Source organism: Pituophis catenifer, unplaced genomic scaffold (genome assembly GCF_029215685.1).
Source record: "Pituophis catenifer annectens isolate HBS135680 unplaced genomic scaffold, rPitCat1.0.hap2 SCAF_4, whole genome shotgun sequence".
Lineage (NCBI taxonomy): Eukaryota > Metazoa > Chordata > Lepidosauria > Squamata > Colubridae > Pituophis > Pituophis catenifer.
Genome location: NW_027256884.1, coordinates 111,419,444 through 111,432,673, shown reverse-complemented (window position 1 = coordinate 111,432,673; position 13,230 = coordinate 111,419,444). Strand labels below are relative to the sequence as shown.

The 13,230-nt window shown below is 40.0% G+C and overlaps 1 protein-coding gene across 1 annotated transcript in view; it reads right to left on the bottom strand.

Annotated features, from left to right (window-relative positions):
- The window catches only part of ARHGAP20 (Rho GTPase activating protein 20), a 94,589-nt gene extending 90,643 nt beyond the window's left edge, over positions 1–3,946 (bottom strand). Inside the window, exon 1 of the mRNA XM_070943925.1 lies at positions 3,848–3,946. Coding sequence (XP_070800026.1) covers positions 3,848–3,946 — 99 coding nt within the window. The remainder of the gene's footprint in view (positions 1–3,847) is intronic.
- Positions 3,947–13,230: the final 9,284 nt, after the last annotated feature.

The window sequence follows — 13,230 nt, the reverse complement described above, 5'->3', positions numbered from 1 at the left end:
CACACACATTAAGAGTGAAAGGGAGGAATTTTGTACAAGGAGCATACAAGCACTAAAACACCATCTTAACACTTGGAATATCTTAATTACTAAAGTGATGGTTTCCAACCTCAAGGATCACCTTATTGGTTACCTCTTCTTAACCCAAAATTTCCCTGCCTGAGGTAAAATTCAAATGCTCCTTTTCCTACTAGATTCTGTCATCCTTTATTTTTAAAATCTTGCTGCACCATCCAGATAACAATTCTAGTCTTTCTCACATTGCTGACTGAAGCTGGTCACTCATCCTTGCTTGTACTATATTGCTTTCCTAGAAATCCTGCTGAAAATTCCTGTACTCAAATTTTCTAAGTGTGGACACTGAAGCTTGAAACTTTAGTTCTTAAACTGAGGCAGGCAGACTTCGGATATGGAAAATCTCTTTTCTTTTTCTTTTTCAGAGGACACCTAGACATTCATACTCTGAATCCAAGTGCAAGCCAGTGTTTCATGCTTGCAAACCTAAATTATTAAGAACTTGCTCAGCCCAAAATTTGTGATCAGTCCCAGAAGCAAGTCCACAAGTCTTTTCTTTTTCAAAAAGAAAGAAATGAAGAGGGAGAAAAATGGCTTCTCCTCTGTGACAGGAAAAAAGATACAATCGCAAAATTTACAGATTGAGTTGGAAGGGACCTTGTAGGTCATCTAGTCCAACCCCCCGTCCAAGCAGGAGAACCTACACCATTTCTGACAAGTGGCAGTCTCTGGTATCATCACCTCTACCTGAGGCATTCTGTTTTGGCAACCAAATTTATGATCAGTGGCAGGGACAGCTATTAGTTATTACTTTTGTAGGACCAATACAATCATCTGAAATTTTACCCATCCACTGTAAATCACTCAAAGCTCTATCCACCTCCATCCCACTTTTATTAGACCCATCCTTGAGTTCACAATACACTCCATCTGTAGTTTCAGGAACTCAAGTCTCAGAAACTCTCTGTGGCACGCGTGCTGTCGCCAGCCGCTCTTTTGGTTTCCAGCCAGCCACCTGGTCTTCGGGTTTCCGGTGCACCCACGCAAAACCAGACGACCAGGTAGCCGGTGCGCACATGCACATTCCAGTTTGGGAACTCGGTGCTGAAAAGGTTCGCCATCACTGTTCTAGAGTACGCGACTTTGGAGTCAGAAAACTGGTGATCTGGAAATACTTTTTAAAAAGAACTCATTTATCTGCATTCTAATTGTGGTAAAGGTTTTTGCAATCAATAAATATGACAGAAGCCCACAGAACAGATTGTATAACAAAAGTATGGTCTCAGACCCATTTCTATTTATATCTACAAGAGAAAAAGTGATCCAGATTTCATAAATGGATGGCAGCAACTAATGAATACTCAGGTCTGTAGAAGAGAGCTGATCTCTAAGGTTCTGACAGGGACAAGCCATTCATTGTCTTGGATGCCAAGGTAAAAATATGCACAAGAATGTGGGGAAAAAAATCAAAAGAATGACTAGCTCCAAGTGTAAGAACCACTAGCCACTACAAACAACTAAGCTATATACTATGAAGAAATTCATTCTTTGAGTTTGCATCCTTAAACAGTCCAAACAAGCACCTTCCACACCTAAAAGAAAGGCTTGGGAGAATCTTAAGGTTTAGAGAAAGACAAGAACAAGAACAAGAATTGCATAAATCCAGTAGGAATTGAACATTACCAGTGGTCACAAAATTTATTTATATCCCACCTTTATTATTTCATAAATAACTCAGGGAGGGAAACATACATAATATTCTGACCTCTTGTTTTCCCAGCAAACAACCCTATGTGGTGGGTAGGGCTGAAAGAGTGTAACTGGGCCAAAGTTACCCTGTTGGCTTTCATACCTAAGAGAGAACTACAACTCACGGTCTCCCAGTTTCTAAGCTTGGAGCCTTTAACCATAAGACCAAACTGGCGAAGAGAAGGAAAAAATGCAATATTTAGAACAACGCAAGTCTGGCCAAAACAAGCCAGTCCTGAATCAGACTATTCAACATTACAAAATTTTGTTAGTTCTCTACACACCACTCTAAGAAAACTGTTTTGAAATGCAACATGATCTATTCCTAAATAAAGTAATATTGAAAAGGAGCTCCAGGTCCGGCATGTGTCATAATCTAGCTGCCGTCAAGGGAAAACAAATATAGAAAGAAAAGATAACATCCCAATGTCCTGTTTGGACATCTCTAGAATTCCTCGGCTGCTGGAATCTAGTACAAAAGACCCAACACACACACATCGAGAGTCCAAATAACTCACAGTAACACACTTATTGGTTGCCTTATGCTCAGAGTTCTCACCCCAGTCTCTTTCTTCTCTCCCGAAATCTAATTTGGGAATATCAACACTAACCTTCCTTACGTAAAGTAATTTTAATGGCAGCAGGAGGAAAGTATAGAAAGCACTGGGAGCCTCCCCATTAGCATCACCCCATGCCTGTGAATTAAATCTCACCGTTCAAGTTCCTACCCAGGGCTTGTAGTTTAGAAGGGGGGGGGGGGAAACAACCTCAGAATTAGATCTCCAAGAGGAACACTTTCAGAGGAGGAAACCACTCAAACCAAAACGAGGTGCCAACCTTTCTCGGATTTACGCCTCTTCCACTGAAAAAGCACCGAGGGAGACGCGGCTCCTGTTATTCCAAAGGCGATGCCAGCAGAGCACCCGGTCCTTCGGATGAAACCATCTTCAGGTTAGTGGATCGTGGACTCTACATACATACATACATACATACATACATACATACATACATACATACATACATACATGTATGCATGCATACACACACACGCACACCCCACTCAGAAAGGTAATATTTCTAAGCCACGAGCGCGCTCCCCGCGCGGCTGCAAAGAGCGCATGGTCTCTCAGTGCGCTCGCCTCCATCCATCCATCCCCGGTCGGTCAAGTGCAGGCACCCGCGAGAGCCAAGCGAACCCGGGCAGGGGGAGTCAAACCCTCCCGCTGGAAAGAAGGTGTGGGGACGGAGGGAGGGGGGGTGGTGGAAATAACGCACCTCCCCTTCCAACCACGCGGAGGGTCCCTCGGATGCTTTGAAAGGAGGCGGCGTATTGCGGGCACAAGCGCGCTAGAGATCGGGGCTCAGCTGTGGGCGGGCGAAGCTCCTCCGAGTCACGACTCACAGTGACCGACGGCTGAAAGTCCTCGGAGGAGGGACGCGGGCCCAGCGTGCGTTTCCCACCCACCCCCGAGGTGACTGCAGGCTGCAGGCTATACGGGAAAAGGTTCCCGGGAAGAGCCGGGATGGCGATCTTCATAGGGTCGCGTTCTCACGTTTCATTTCTTTTCCCCCCTGCGAGACGCGGAGGCAAACGACTCCATTCAGGAAAAGGGGGATATAAACGGGGCATAAGCGGCGGGGAGAAAAACCCCCGAGGGAAAGGCAGAAGGGGAAAGAGGGAGGGGAGACACGAGCAGCGCCCGGGGAAAAAACCCCTTTCCCCCCCCCCCAAAAAAAACCCTTTAAAACAGATCGCAGCGCCAGCCTTTATTCCCCTGAAGGGAATCCCGACGGTCTCCGTGGGGTTTTGCTCCCTCCCAAGTCAACCCGCCAAAAGCTTTCAGGTTCTGGGGCTGCACAACGACCAGCCCCCATCCGCCCACCCGGCCGTGGGAAAAGGTTGCAATGAACCGGCCCGACTTCCAAGGAAACGAGCAACGGAGCGACCTCCATCCACCTGCAAGGGAAGGAAAGAAGGAAACCGCGCAAGCCTCTCTTCCCCGCCCCGTTTGCCTAAGGAAGGAGCCGGCTTTCCATTCCTCCCCGGTGGGCGATTCTGCACGCGGCGTCGGAGCTCTCTCACCTTTTTGCCCTCCGGAGCGGCGGAGCGGCGATTCCCTCCGGTCAGGGAGGAAGATCGCCCCTGGCCGACGTGATCCTGTTGCGGGGACATCGCTTCCATTAGATTCCCTTGGACGGGGCCGCGCTGCTCAAACAGCCCAGAGCAAACCTGAGGTCATCCCAGGCTGGTCCTCGATCCTGGGCCAAAAGAAGCAGCCCTCCTCGGAGCCTCTCATTGGAGAATTAAAGGCAGCAAGCGCAACGGGAAAGCGCGCAAAAAAAGCAGCGCCGCCGCCGCCGCGGAAACTGCCAGCGCCAACAGCGGATTCAGCGCAAAGCGAGAGGCAAAAAAGCGAGTGCGGCAGACAGCGGCACGGCTGGCCCCGCCCACCTCGAGGCCAAACGCTACCCGAGTTTCGCGCCGAGGCTCCACCCAGAAATGGAAGCCGAGGCACAAGCCCCACCCCTTCTCCTGCGGAGGGGAATCGAAGCCCAGCCGGCATGCTTTGTAGCCCCGCCTCTTATTTTAATCGCACCCTTAGCCCCGCCCACAACCGAGACTGCAGAATTCCGAGGTGGGGGGTGGGCGCGGTCGTCCGTTTGACTTTTGTGTTTCAGAGGAAACGAAGGGATCTCTTCATAGTCATATATTATTATTATTTTTTAATCCCCGATTATCGAGTCTTTGGACTTCCTCTACTGCGACCGAAGAAGCCCTTTGCAAATTAAAAACAACAACAACTGTCCCTTCATTTGATCTCAATATTACTAAAACAACCGTAATCCCTTCCTCCTCCGCTCCCTACTAACGGGGCACGTTTTTTAAATTAATATATTATATTGTACCATATATCGAATTGATTAAGAAGTAACCTCACTTCGTGCTTCATCTGGAATCGATCAACCCTGTACAAATATTTTGTCAGACCCCATGAAATGGCGAAGGGCGCAAGGAGAAGAGCTCGTTGGCAACTCTTGATTGTGAAACTGAAGTGGAGAAGGCAACAAGGAACAAGCCAGATCTTGTATCAGTTTCCTAAGAAGGCCGTTTAACTCAGGTCATTGGGTCTTGCTCCAAACAAGTACAGCCTGCTTGGAAATAACAGATCTGCTCCAGTCCAAAACTGGAGAGAGGAAAAAAAGATGCTTCCATACAAAGCATTTATTGAATACTTTGCCACCTCCATACGACCTCATAATACATAGAATAGGTCTGGAGTTGTATTTCCAGGCAAAGCTTTTATAAATTGGAATGGAATGGAATGGAATTCTTTATTGGCCAAGTGTGATTGGACCCACAAGGAATTTGTCTTTGCTGTATATGCTCTCGGTGTGCATAAGGAGAATAAAATGCATTCATCAAGAATAAAAAGATACAACATTTAGTCATAGTCAATGTTACTAATAAGCTATCAAATCATACTAGGAAACAAAAACAATATAAATTGAAAGATATAAGAAACAGTTATAGTAATAAGTGGAAAGATAATTACTAGTAAGGAAGAGAAGAATAAATGTTACTTTTTCTCTGCTTGGCATTTTATGAGACGCAAAGAACAAATATCCGGTAACCCATACTTCCCTATCATTCCTTCTGCTATTTTCTTTAAAAGAAAAGAGCACCTCAGCTATTAATTTTGAATTAAAGCACTGAGGTTGAATGGCTTAGATTCATGTCCACACGCTAAATTACAGCCAGATTATAGTATGGTTTACTATAATGTGGAGAATTGACCACAGACATTATTTTGAAGGTGCTAGGAAGCATTTGGCTAGAATGGGGAGGGGGGATGTCCCCAGGATATGCTCAAAACAGTCAAAACTGTACAAGGGTTTAGTGCACCCTATTAACACAGCTGCCTGCAATTTCTGCTGGTTCGAATCTCTCCAAGGCTCAAGGTTGACTCAGCCTTCCATCCTTTCTAAGGTAGGTGAAATGAGGACCCAGTTTGTGGGGGCAATAAGCTGACTTTGTATAAAATATACAAAAGAATGAAGGCTATTGCTTAAAGCATTGTAAGCCGCCCTGAGTCTCCGGAGAAGGGCGGCATATAAATCAAAATTAAAAAAAAAAAAAAAAAACGATGCCCACAACATTGAATTGAACTTTTGCCCATGTCACAATGCAAATAAAAAGGTTGAAATCTGATCACACCATTGCAGCCTCCATCTTGACTATTTTAACTATTCTGTGCTAGAAATTACCTGGACTTGAATGCTTTGTGAAATTGTTTCTCACAACATATTGGACTGTGAACTAGATGGATTTGCACAACATGCTAGACCAAAATGTCTTTAGCAAGTTTGTGATTCTTCTGGGAGATACCTGTACAGTATATGCATTGTACCTTAGGTAGGACTAGAACTGCAAAGTCTCCTGCTTACTAGCTTGATGCCTTAACCACTATGCCAAACAAGCTCCTGTCTGTGGCATGTACCGTATATGTATGATTTCTATCTAGCCTACAGTTTTGAGATTTATCAAAATATATATAGCCTGAAATCATGCATCTCCAAAAAATGCAGTGAGTATTTAAGGTGAAGTAAAGAAGTTGCCACAAAAGGAAATAAAATGGAAAAATATATTGACCAGACTTACATATAATGCAATTTTTTTCTGTTCTGACAAAGTTTGTTGTGTAAATCTAGCCATTATGGTTTGCTTTACCTCCAGGTAAAATCCAGTTGTAGTTTATTCAATAAACCATGGTTAAATAAATTGTAATTATGAGTCAGTCAAACTTGGGTGGCTACAACAAATTTGAATAAATAAAGCTCCTTTCACCAATGACAAATCAGAATTTATATGTTAGTATGTAAAATAAACTCAGTCTTCCATTCCCAGTATTTTTAATTGAAATATTTTAAAACTATTGATTAGAATGAACTTTCAGTTTAAAACTTTCTTTTAAAAAAAATCCATATTCACACTATTGGAACAAATAAAAAGGCTTATGCTGATGTTGTATGAAGATTGTTGGCTGGATTGTTAATTTTACAGTGTGATACTGCATTCTGCAAAATTACAGAAATAAGGGGCTCTGCAAGACTTGTGATGTGAGGAGAGAGAAAATGGTTTTTTAAAATAAGAAACATCTGTAATGCTGTGTGGGAGACTAGGAAAAGAAATCTAGAGCCAGAAATCTTAAGTTTATATTCTTGTTTGTCTTATCTTTCTCGCATTCAAACTCATTGCTGATTTAAGGGAATATTAGATCTCATTTTAAAGCAATTTTAGCTGAGTTTTCAAGTTAAACATTCTCGTACTATGACAGCAAGCAGCTTGTGCATACCTTTGTACTCCTTGCTATTACTCTTATTATGTATATTTTATCCTATCTTTCAACTTGGAAGAAACTCAGTTTTTTTCACATAACTTTTCTGAAATCAAAGAGAACACTCCCCTGTATATCATGCTGAACTTGTAATTCTAGGACAATAGGATAACCAAGTGACACCCATCTAATACCTTCTCCATAAAGTTTTTGTACATACATGGTGTTTTCTACTGTGATAACCAAATTTATGCTGCTTATCAAGTGTTTTATCAGGTGGTTTCTCAAATAGGGATTATATAATTTTAAAATGCAAGCACATTAAAATGACCAGATATTTTTTTAAAAAAAAAACCCATGAGAGTCAACCCATGTAGCTAATAAGGTGTCGAGCTAGGAACAGGGCCTCAAGAGTTTACCGTCAGCCCTGGAAACTCAGAGTGACTTTAATTAATTTTCTTCTTTGGCAATGTATGGGGTTTTTTTCCCCACCAACATGGTTGTGTGTCATAAAAATAGTGATAGTTACAATTTTTTTAAACTCCTAAATCTTGTAATCTGTACCTGACCATATCCCTTCCACAGAATTAAAAATATTGAAAAACTTGTACCCTGGGGGAAAAAATAACCTCCAGTACCTACCTGCCTACAATTTTTTCTGCACAATTTACTTACTTTAAAATAACTTTTAATGAAGTCATTTTCTGGTAGCTGTATGTAGATTTGCACTGCATTTCCTTTCCTAGACTTTTGCTGATATGTTTCTATCCCTGATGTTAACTGCCAGAATTCTCCTACATGCTGGCTGGAGAATATTGGGAGTTGAAGGTGCCATGGTTATAAAAAAAGGTTGGATATAACAATTATCAGTTAAACCCAAGTTGCTTCTGAGGTGATTATGGTAAGGAAACTTTCATGAACCAGTTTGTTATGATGATTGTAAAACAAGGGATTCAAGATACCTTACCAATCTTCATCACAAAAACCAGCCAGAAGTACATGAATAGCTTGAAAAATAAGGTAGGCTTATTTTTGCTGGTCAACTGTAAAAAGGAGGGAATTGTGACAAAAATTGTCAATATTGCAAGACCCTATGCTTGTTTATTTTGCCAGAATAAGGAGAAACAAGGCTCCTTCTCCAACACAAAATGAAGACTATCCCTACATGGCTTGAACATTTCCATTAAGAAAAAATCACTTGCAGTGTCCCTCCTGCAAATTAGCCATAGACAGCTACGGTCAAACTGCTGACCCAAAGGAATTGAGTGAATCAATGGCTAGTACATTACAGGTATCAGGTTGCTCTGATTGAGGATATTGAAACAAGGAAACTGTGATTGACTTCCATTTGGGGGGGGGGGGAAACATTTGTCTCCTTATGGGTGTAGAATTCAGAAGCCCTTGGCTTTGCAGAGAAGAAATTAAAACAAACATGAATGCTTCCCATTTTAACTATCATTTAATCAGTTAACCCCAACCATATGGGTTTTCATAACAATTGAACCAGAAAATGAGCCACATGGAAGGGTTCAAACAACATATTAAACTAAAATTTACTGCGGTTTAAGATGCTATACAAACAAGGCCATTGATGGTCTTCATAGTTAAAACTGAATATTAGAATTAGTATCTTTATTACATATAAACATTGACTAGCATATTGTAAATTCTGGGGGGAAAGTTTCAAAGATTCTGGGGGGAAAGACTCAAATACATAGGCATTTTTGAATGATTAATAGAAATAAGTAGCATGGGTCAAACTACAAAACCTTACAAGTGGTAGAATACAAATTGCCTAAAATTATAAAACTAGTTTGAGAATCAAATACTAATTTATTAAATTACTAAGTGTGTCTTATATAAAGCTTTACTGTGGTCAGTAAAAACTGAAATGTACTGTAACAGAAAGATATAAATGCATAAAATAGCACAGACAGCATAAGAAAACACTATATATACACTTGCAAAGTCCCTCTTCGGGAATTAAATGGCCAGATTGGGTAAAGTTATATTGTATTGTATTGTATTGTATTGTATTGTATTGTATTGTATTGTATTGTATTGTATTGTATTGTATTGTATTGTATTGTATCGATTAAAGAAAATGTACTATTAGATTTTTAGTTCCAGAGTTTTTCAAACTTGGTGACTTTAAAACATGTGGATTTCAACTCCCAGAATTCCCTAGCCAGAATGCTGGAATTCTGAGAACTAAAGTTCACATGACTTAAAGTCACCAAGTTTGAGAAATACTGGATACTTTATTCCCATTATATATTTTGCTCTTTGTGCATTAATTACAAATACCAGAAGTTGCTGAATAATCTTTGTCTTTAGTAATCTAGAATTTAGAAAAAATTCTATTCTTTTGATGATAGAAAATGAGCAAAGAATTGTGTATTGACCCCAGGGTGAATGGAAGGTGAATTTAGGGTGCACTGAATTATCTATCCATTTATATTTAAATAGGACTTAAGTATGTCACTTAATGCTCATTTAATGAAATATTTTTGAAGATTTTATTCCTATTTTTTCACTACTAAAAACTATCCCAAAGCTAGGCACAATTCCCTGAGGGGAAAATAGTTTTAAATAATTATTATTCAGTAAAATTATAACAATGTTCCAAATTTTAAATGAATTTTGACTATGATATTGTGACACTGTTCATATAACATACCAAATCACAAGCCAACTAACCATAGTTTAACTTCTGGTGTTACGCAAAACCTGCTAGCATAATGGGTTCATTTGCTGCAAATGCAGAAAATAAGGTTAATTTTAACATGGCTAAGTAAAAAAAAAAGTGTCTTTTGTTTTCACAAAAGGCAGATATCCAGCTTGTGAGTCCTAATTTATCATTTGCTTGAGCCACTAATTAGAGGCAGGTGCAGAGTAGCAGTGAAACAGCAGTGAAATCTATTAACTCCCACTTTCTATAAACTGTATACTATTCATTCTGCTAATTCCTCCATGAGCTTTATGCAATATATTAGTAACTCATAATTTTCCTTAATGAAGTACTTGGTTAGGTTCACCTACATAGTCAATCATAAATTAACCACACTGGCTGGGCCCATACAATGGACTGAGACAAACTAGCCAACTGCATATTAGCCTTAATGTGTTGTGCAAATCTATCCTAATTCAAGGTTTGTTTATAAACCCTTGTTTATAAACCTTCAATTCTTTACTTAAAAAGCAAAAAATTAACACCCAGCAAAAGATGGAGGATACTTGACTTGGCAAAATAGAATTCAAGATAATTGCAAATGGACTATGAACCAGCAAATAATGAAGCCAAAAATGAGTTTTATTTCCAAATCATGAAAAGTAATTGTTTCATTTCATTTGATCAGACTCTGAATTAAATATTCTGTCCAATTCTTTGGCTCAATACTTTAAGAAAGGTTCAGAGAAACTGAAACAGATCAAGAAACAGGTTTACAGGATGCATAATATATGATCAAAGGAATAGAAATTAAGTCCCATGAAGAAAAATTTGAAGAAGTCAGACATGCTTAGTGTTGGAAAAGATGACTTGAGAATGCAGGAGTATCTTCCAGAGAGAGTGATTTAAAAAAAATCAAGATAGTAGCTGCAATTTTGTGATTGATCTATAATCAATTTTGTGATTATAGATCAGTTGCACAAGCAATGCACATGAAAAAAATGGAGATTCAGTGTGGTGACTGCAATAGCCATCATTTTTATTAAATAAATTCCCCCAAGCTGATTGACACCCATGGATGGTAGATATATTGTATTTGAAAGGATGTCACAGACCCATTCTCCTTTGTTGAGTGTAAGCAGGGAATAAAGGACTTTAAGATGTAGAAAAACGGATTCACATTCAATGTTACAAGAGCTTGTTAACAATATTAGTTTAACAGTGGAGCAATCATCCATAGAGGTGGATGATTGGTTTTTTATTTCCTTTATTTGATTTGCTGAAGTAGATGCTAGACACACATCAAACTAGGATGCTTTAATTTTTATTTTTACACTATACAGTGTAAAATTGATCTTTTGGCTGAAATGGCCAATTTTGTCTTTATGATTCTATTAAGCCACAGTTGGCTTGCTTTGTATAACATATTACATTATAAATCATGATTTGTAAACCATGCTGCCTGGATTCTCAAAATATACTAAATCAAACAACATTTTGACCTAGTATGTGTGTATCTAGCCATTGTCATGTACCAAAATTGTGGTTAAAGAAACATGGCTTAGCATGGTATGTGACCCTCATACGGAGGCTTATTTCTGCAAACAACAGACCTCTGGAGGTTTGTGCTTGATTGATATAAGCAGACAGAGACTAGTCAGAGATTGAGATTGAACTGGACATTATGAAGCTCAATAAGTGGTTCTCAGTCAAGTTTACCAATAGAAGAGACTATATGTAGCTCAGTGGTGAAATGTAAAATTTGTTACTACCGGTTCTGTGGGCGTGGCTTGGTGGGGAGTAATATGACTGAGTGGGCATGGCCAACTTTTTTTTTTTTTACTTTTAAAACTATTTTTTCTACAGCCTCTTCGGCTGAAGAGGTAAAAAAAAATGCTTTTAATGCCTCTGACGATCTCAGCTGACTTGCCTGATCGGCAGAGGCTTGCTTTTTTTTTTTTAAGCCTCTGACGATCCCAGCTGACTTGCCTGATTGGCAGAAGCTTTTTTTTTTTTAAGCCTCTGACGATCCTAGCTAACTTGCCTGATTGGCAGAGGCTTTTTTTCCTTTTAAAAACATTTTTTCTATAACCTCTTCGTCCGAAAAGGTTGTAGAAAAAATGCTTTTAAAAGCCTCTGATGAGCTGAGCCGCGCAATCATCAGAGGCTTTTTTTTTTAACTTTTAAAAGCATTTTTTTGGCCAAAGAGGAGGTAGAAAAAATGCTTTTAAAAATTAAAAAAAGCCTCTGATGATTGCGCAGCTCAGCTGGGCAAAGGGGGAGAGCAGGGATTTTTGCTACCAGTTCTCCGAACCACCCGCCTCCATCGCTACCGGATCGGGCGATCTGGTCCAAACCGGGAGCATTTCACCCCTGATGTAGTTCTAGGTTGAATTGTGGGGGTCCTTGGTGCTCTTTGAAGTTGTTTTTATGCAGATGTTTCATTACCTGGCTAGGTAACATCCTCAATACTACATTTGAGGAGGTTTGCTCCAGTGGTGGGTTGCTCCCGGTTCTGTCTGGTTCTATAGAACTGGTAGTAAAAGCGGCGGGAGGCTCCGCCCACCCACATAGACGTCATAATTGATTATCTGCGCATGCGCGTGTGCTCCCGTTGCAAACCAGTAGTAACGGTAAGTAGAACCCACCCCTGGTTTGCTCTCTGTTTATATACTGTAGCTTTCTCTATCGTTGGTGGGAGTGGTGTTGTTTTCCTTGGAATTTCCTTGGTTAAGCTGTTGCTTACTGCTTGTTTGTCTGAGTTGGTAATTCCTTAATTATTGTTTTCTGCTTGATTGTTTGTTGGATGTTAATCCTGGTGTTAATTCCTGCTTATGAGTTAAGTTTGCTGTATTCTTTTGTTGCGTCTGTTTTAATTCACAGACATCTTTTTTTAAAAAACAAACAAACAGTGAATTATTTTGAGTTTTTGGACAACAGCTTGAGGATTTTCTAGTTCTTTGTGTTCTAGAAAAATCTTGGAGAGTCTCAAGAGCGGAAGCTCCTTTGAGGGTGAAACAAACATGGCATAATTATAGAGATGCTACAAGTTAAAACCAAGTTCACATATTTGACTTTTCTCCAAGCTCCGTTGGAATTAATACCAGAGGAACTGAGAATCATACACCATGAGAACCAAAGTAACTAAATACTCCTTTTGATGTTCTTCTGAAACTTCATTATGTGTAAAAAATTCACACAAAGTTAAGTGAACCACAAGCTCCAGGTGTTACATACTCATACCCTGTTAGATTCCTGGGATTGGTCTTAACTTTGAGGGTGTGCCCACAACATATTTTGTCACTTTTTTTGTTTTTGTTTTTTGTATTGACCCAGAATCAGTGTTCTTTACCCCATGTTTTCTTCTCCAGGAAATGTAGAGTTCCACTTTGATTTTATTTCATTATGGTGATAGTTCATGCACAGCACAGCACACTTCTCTATATAAGGGAGTAGATG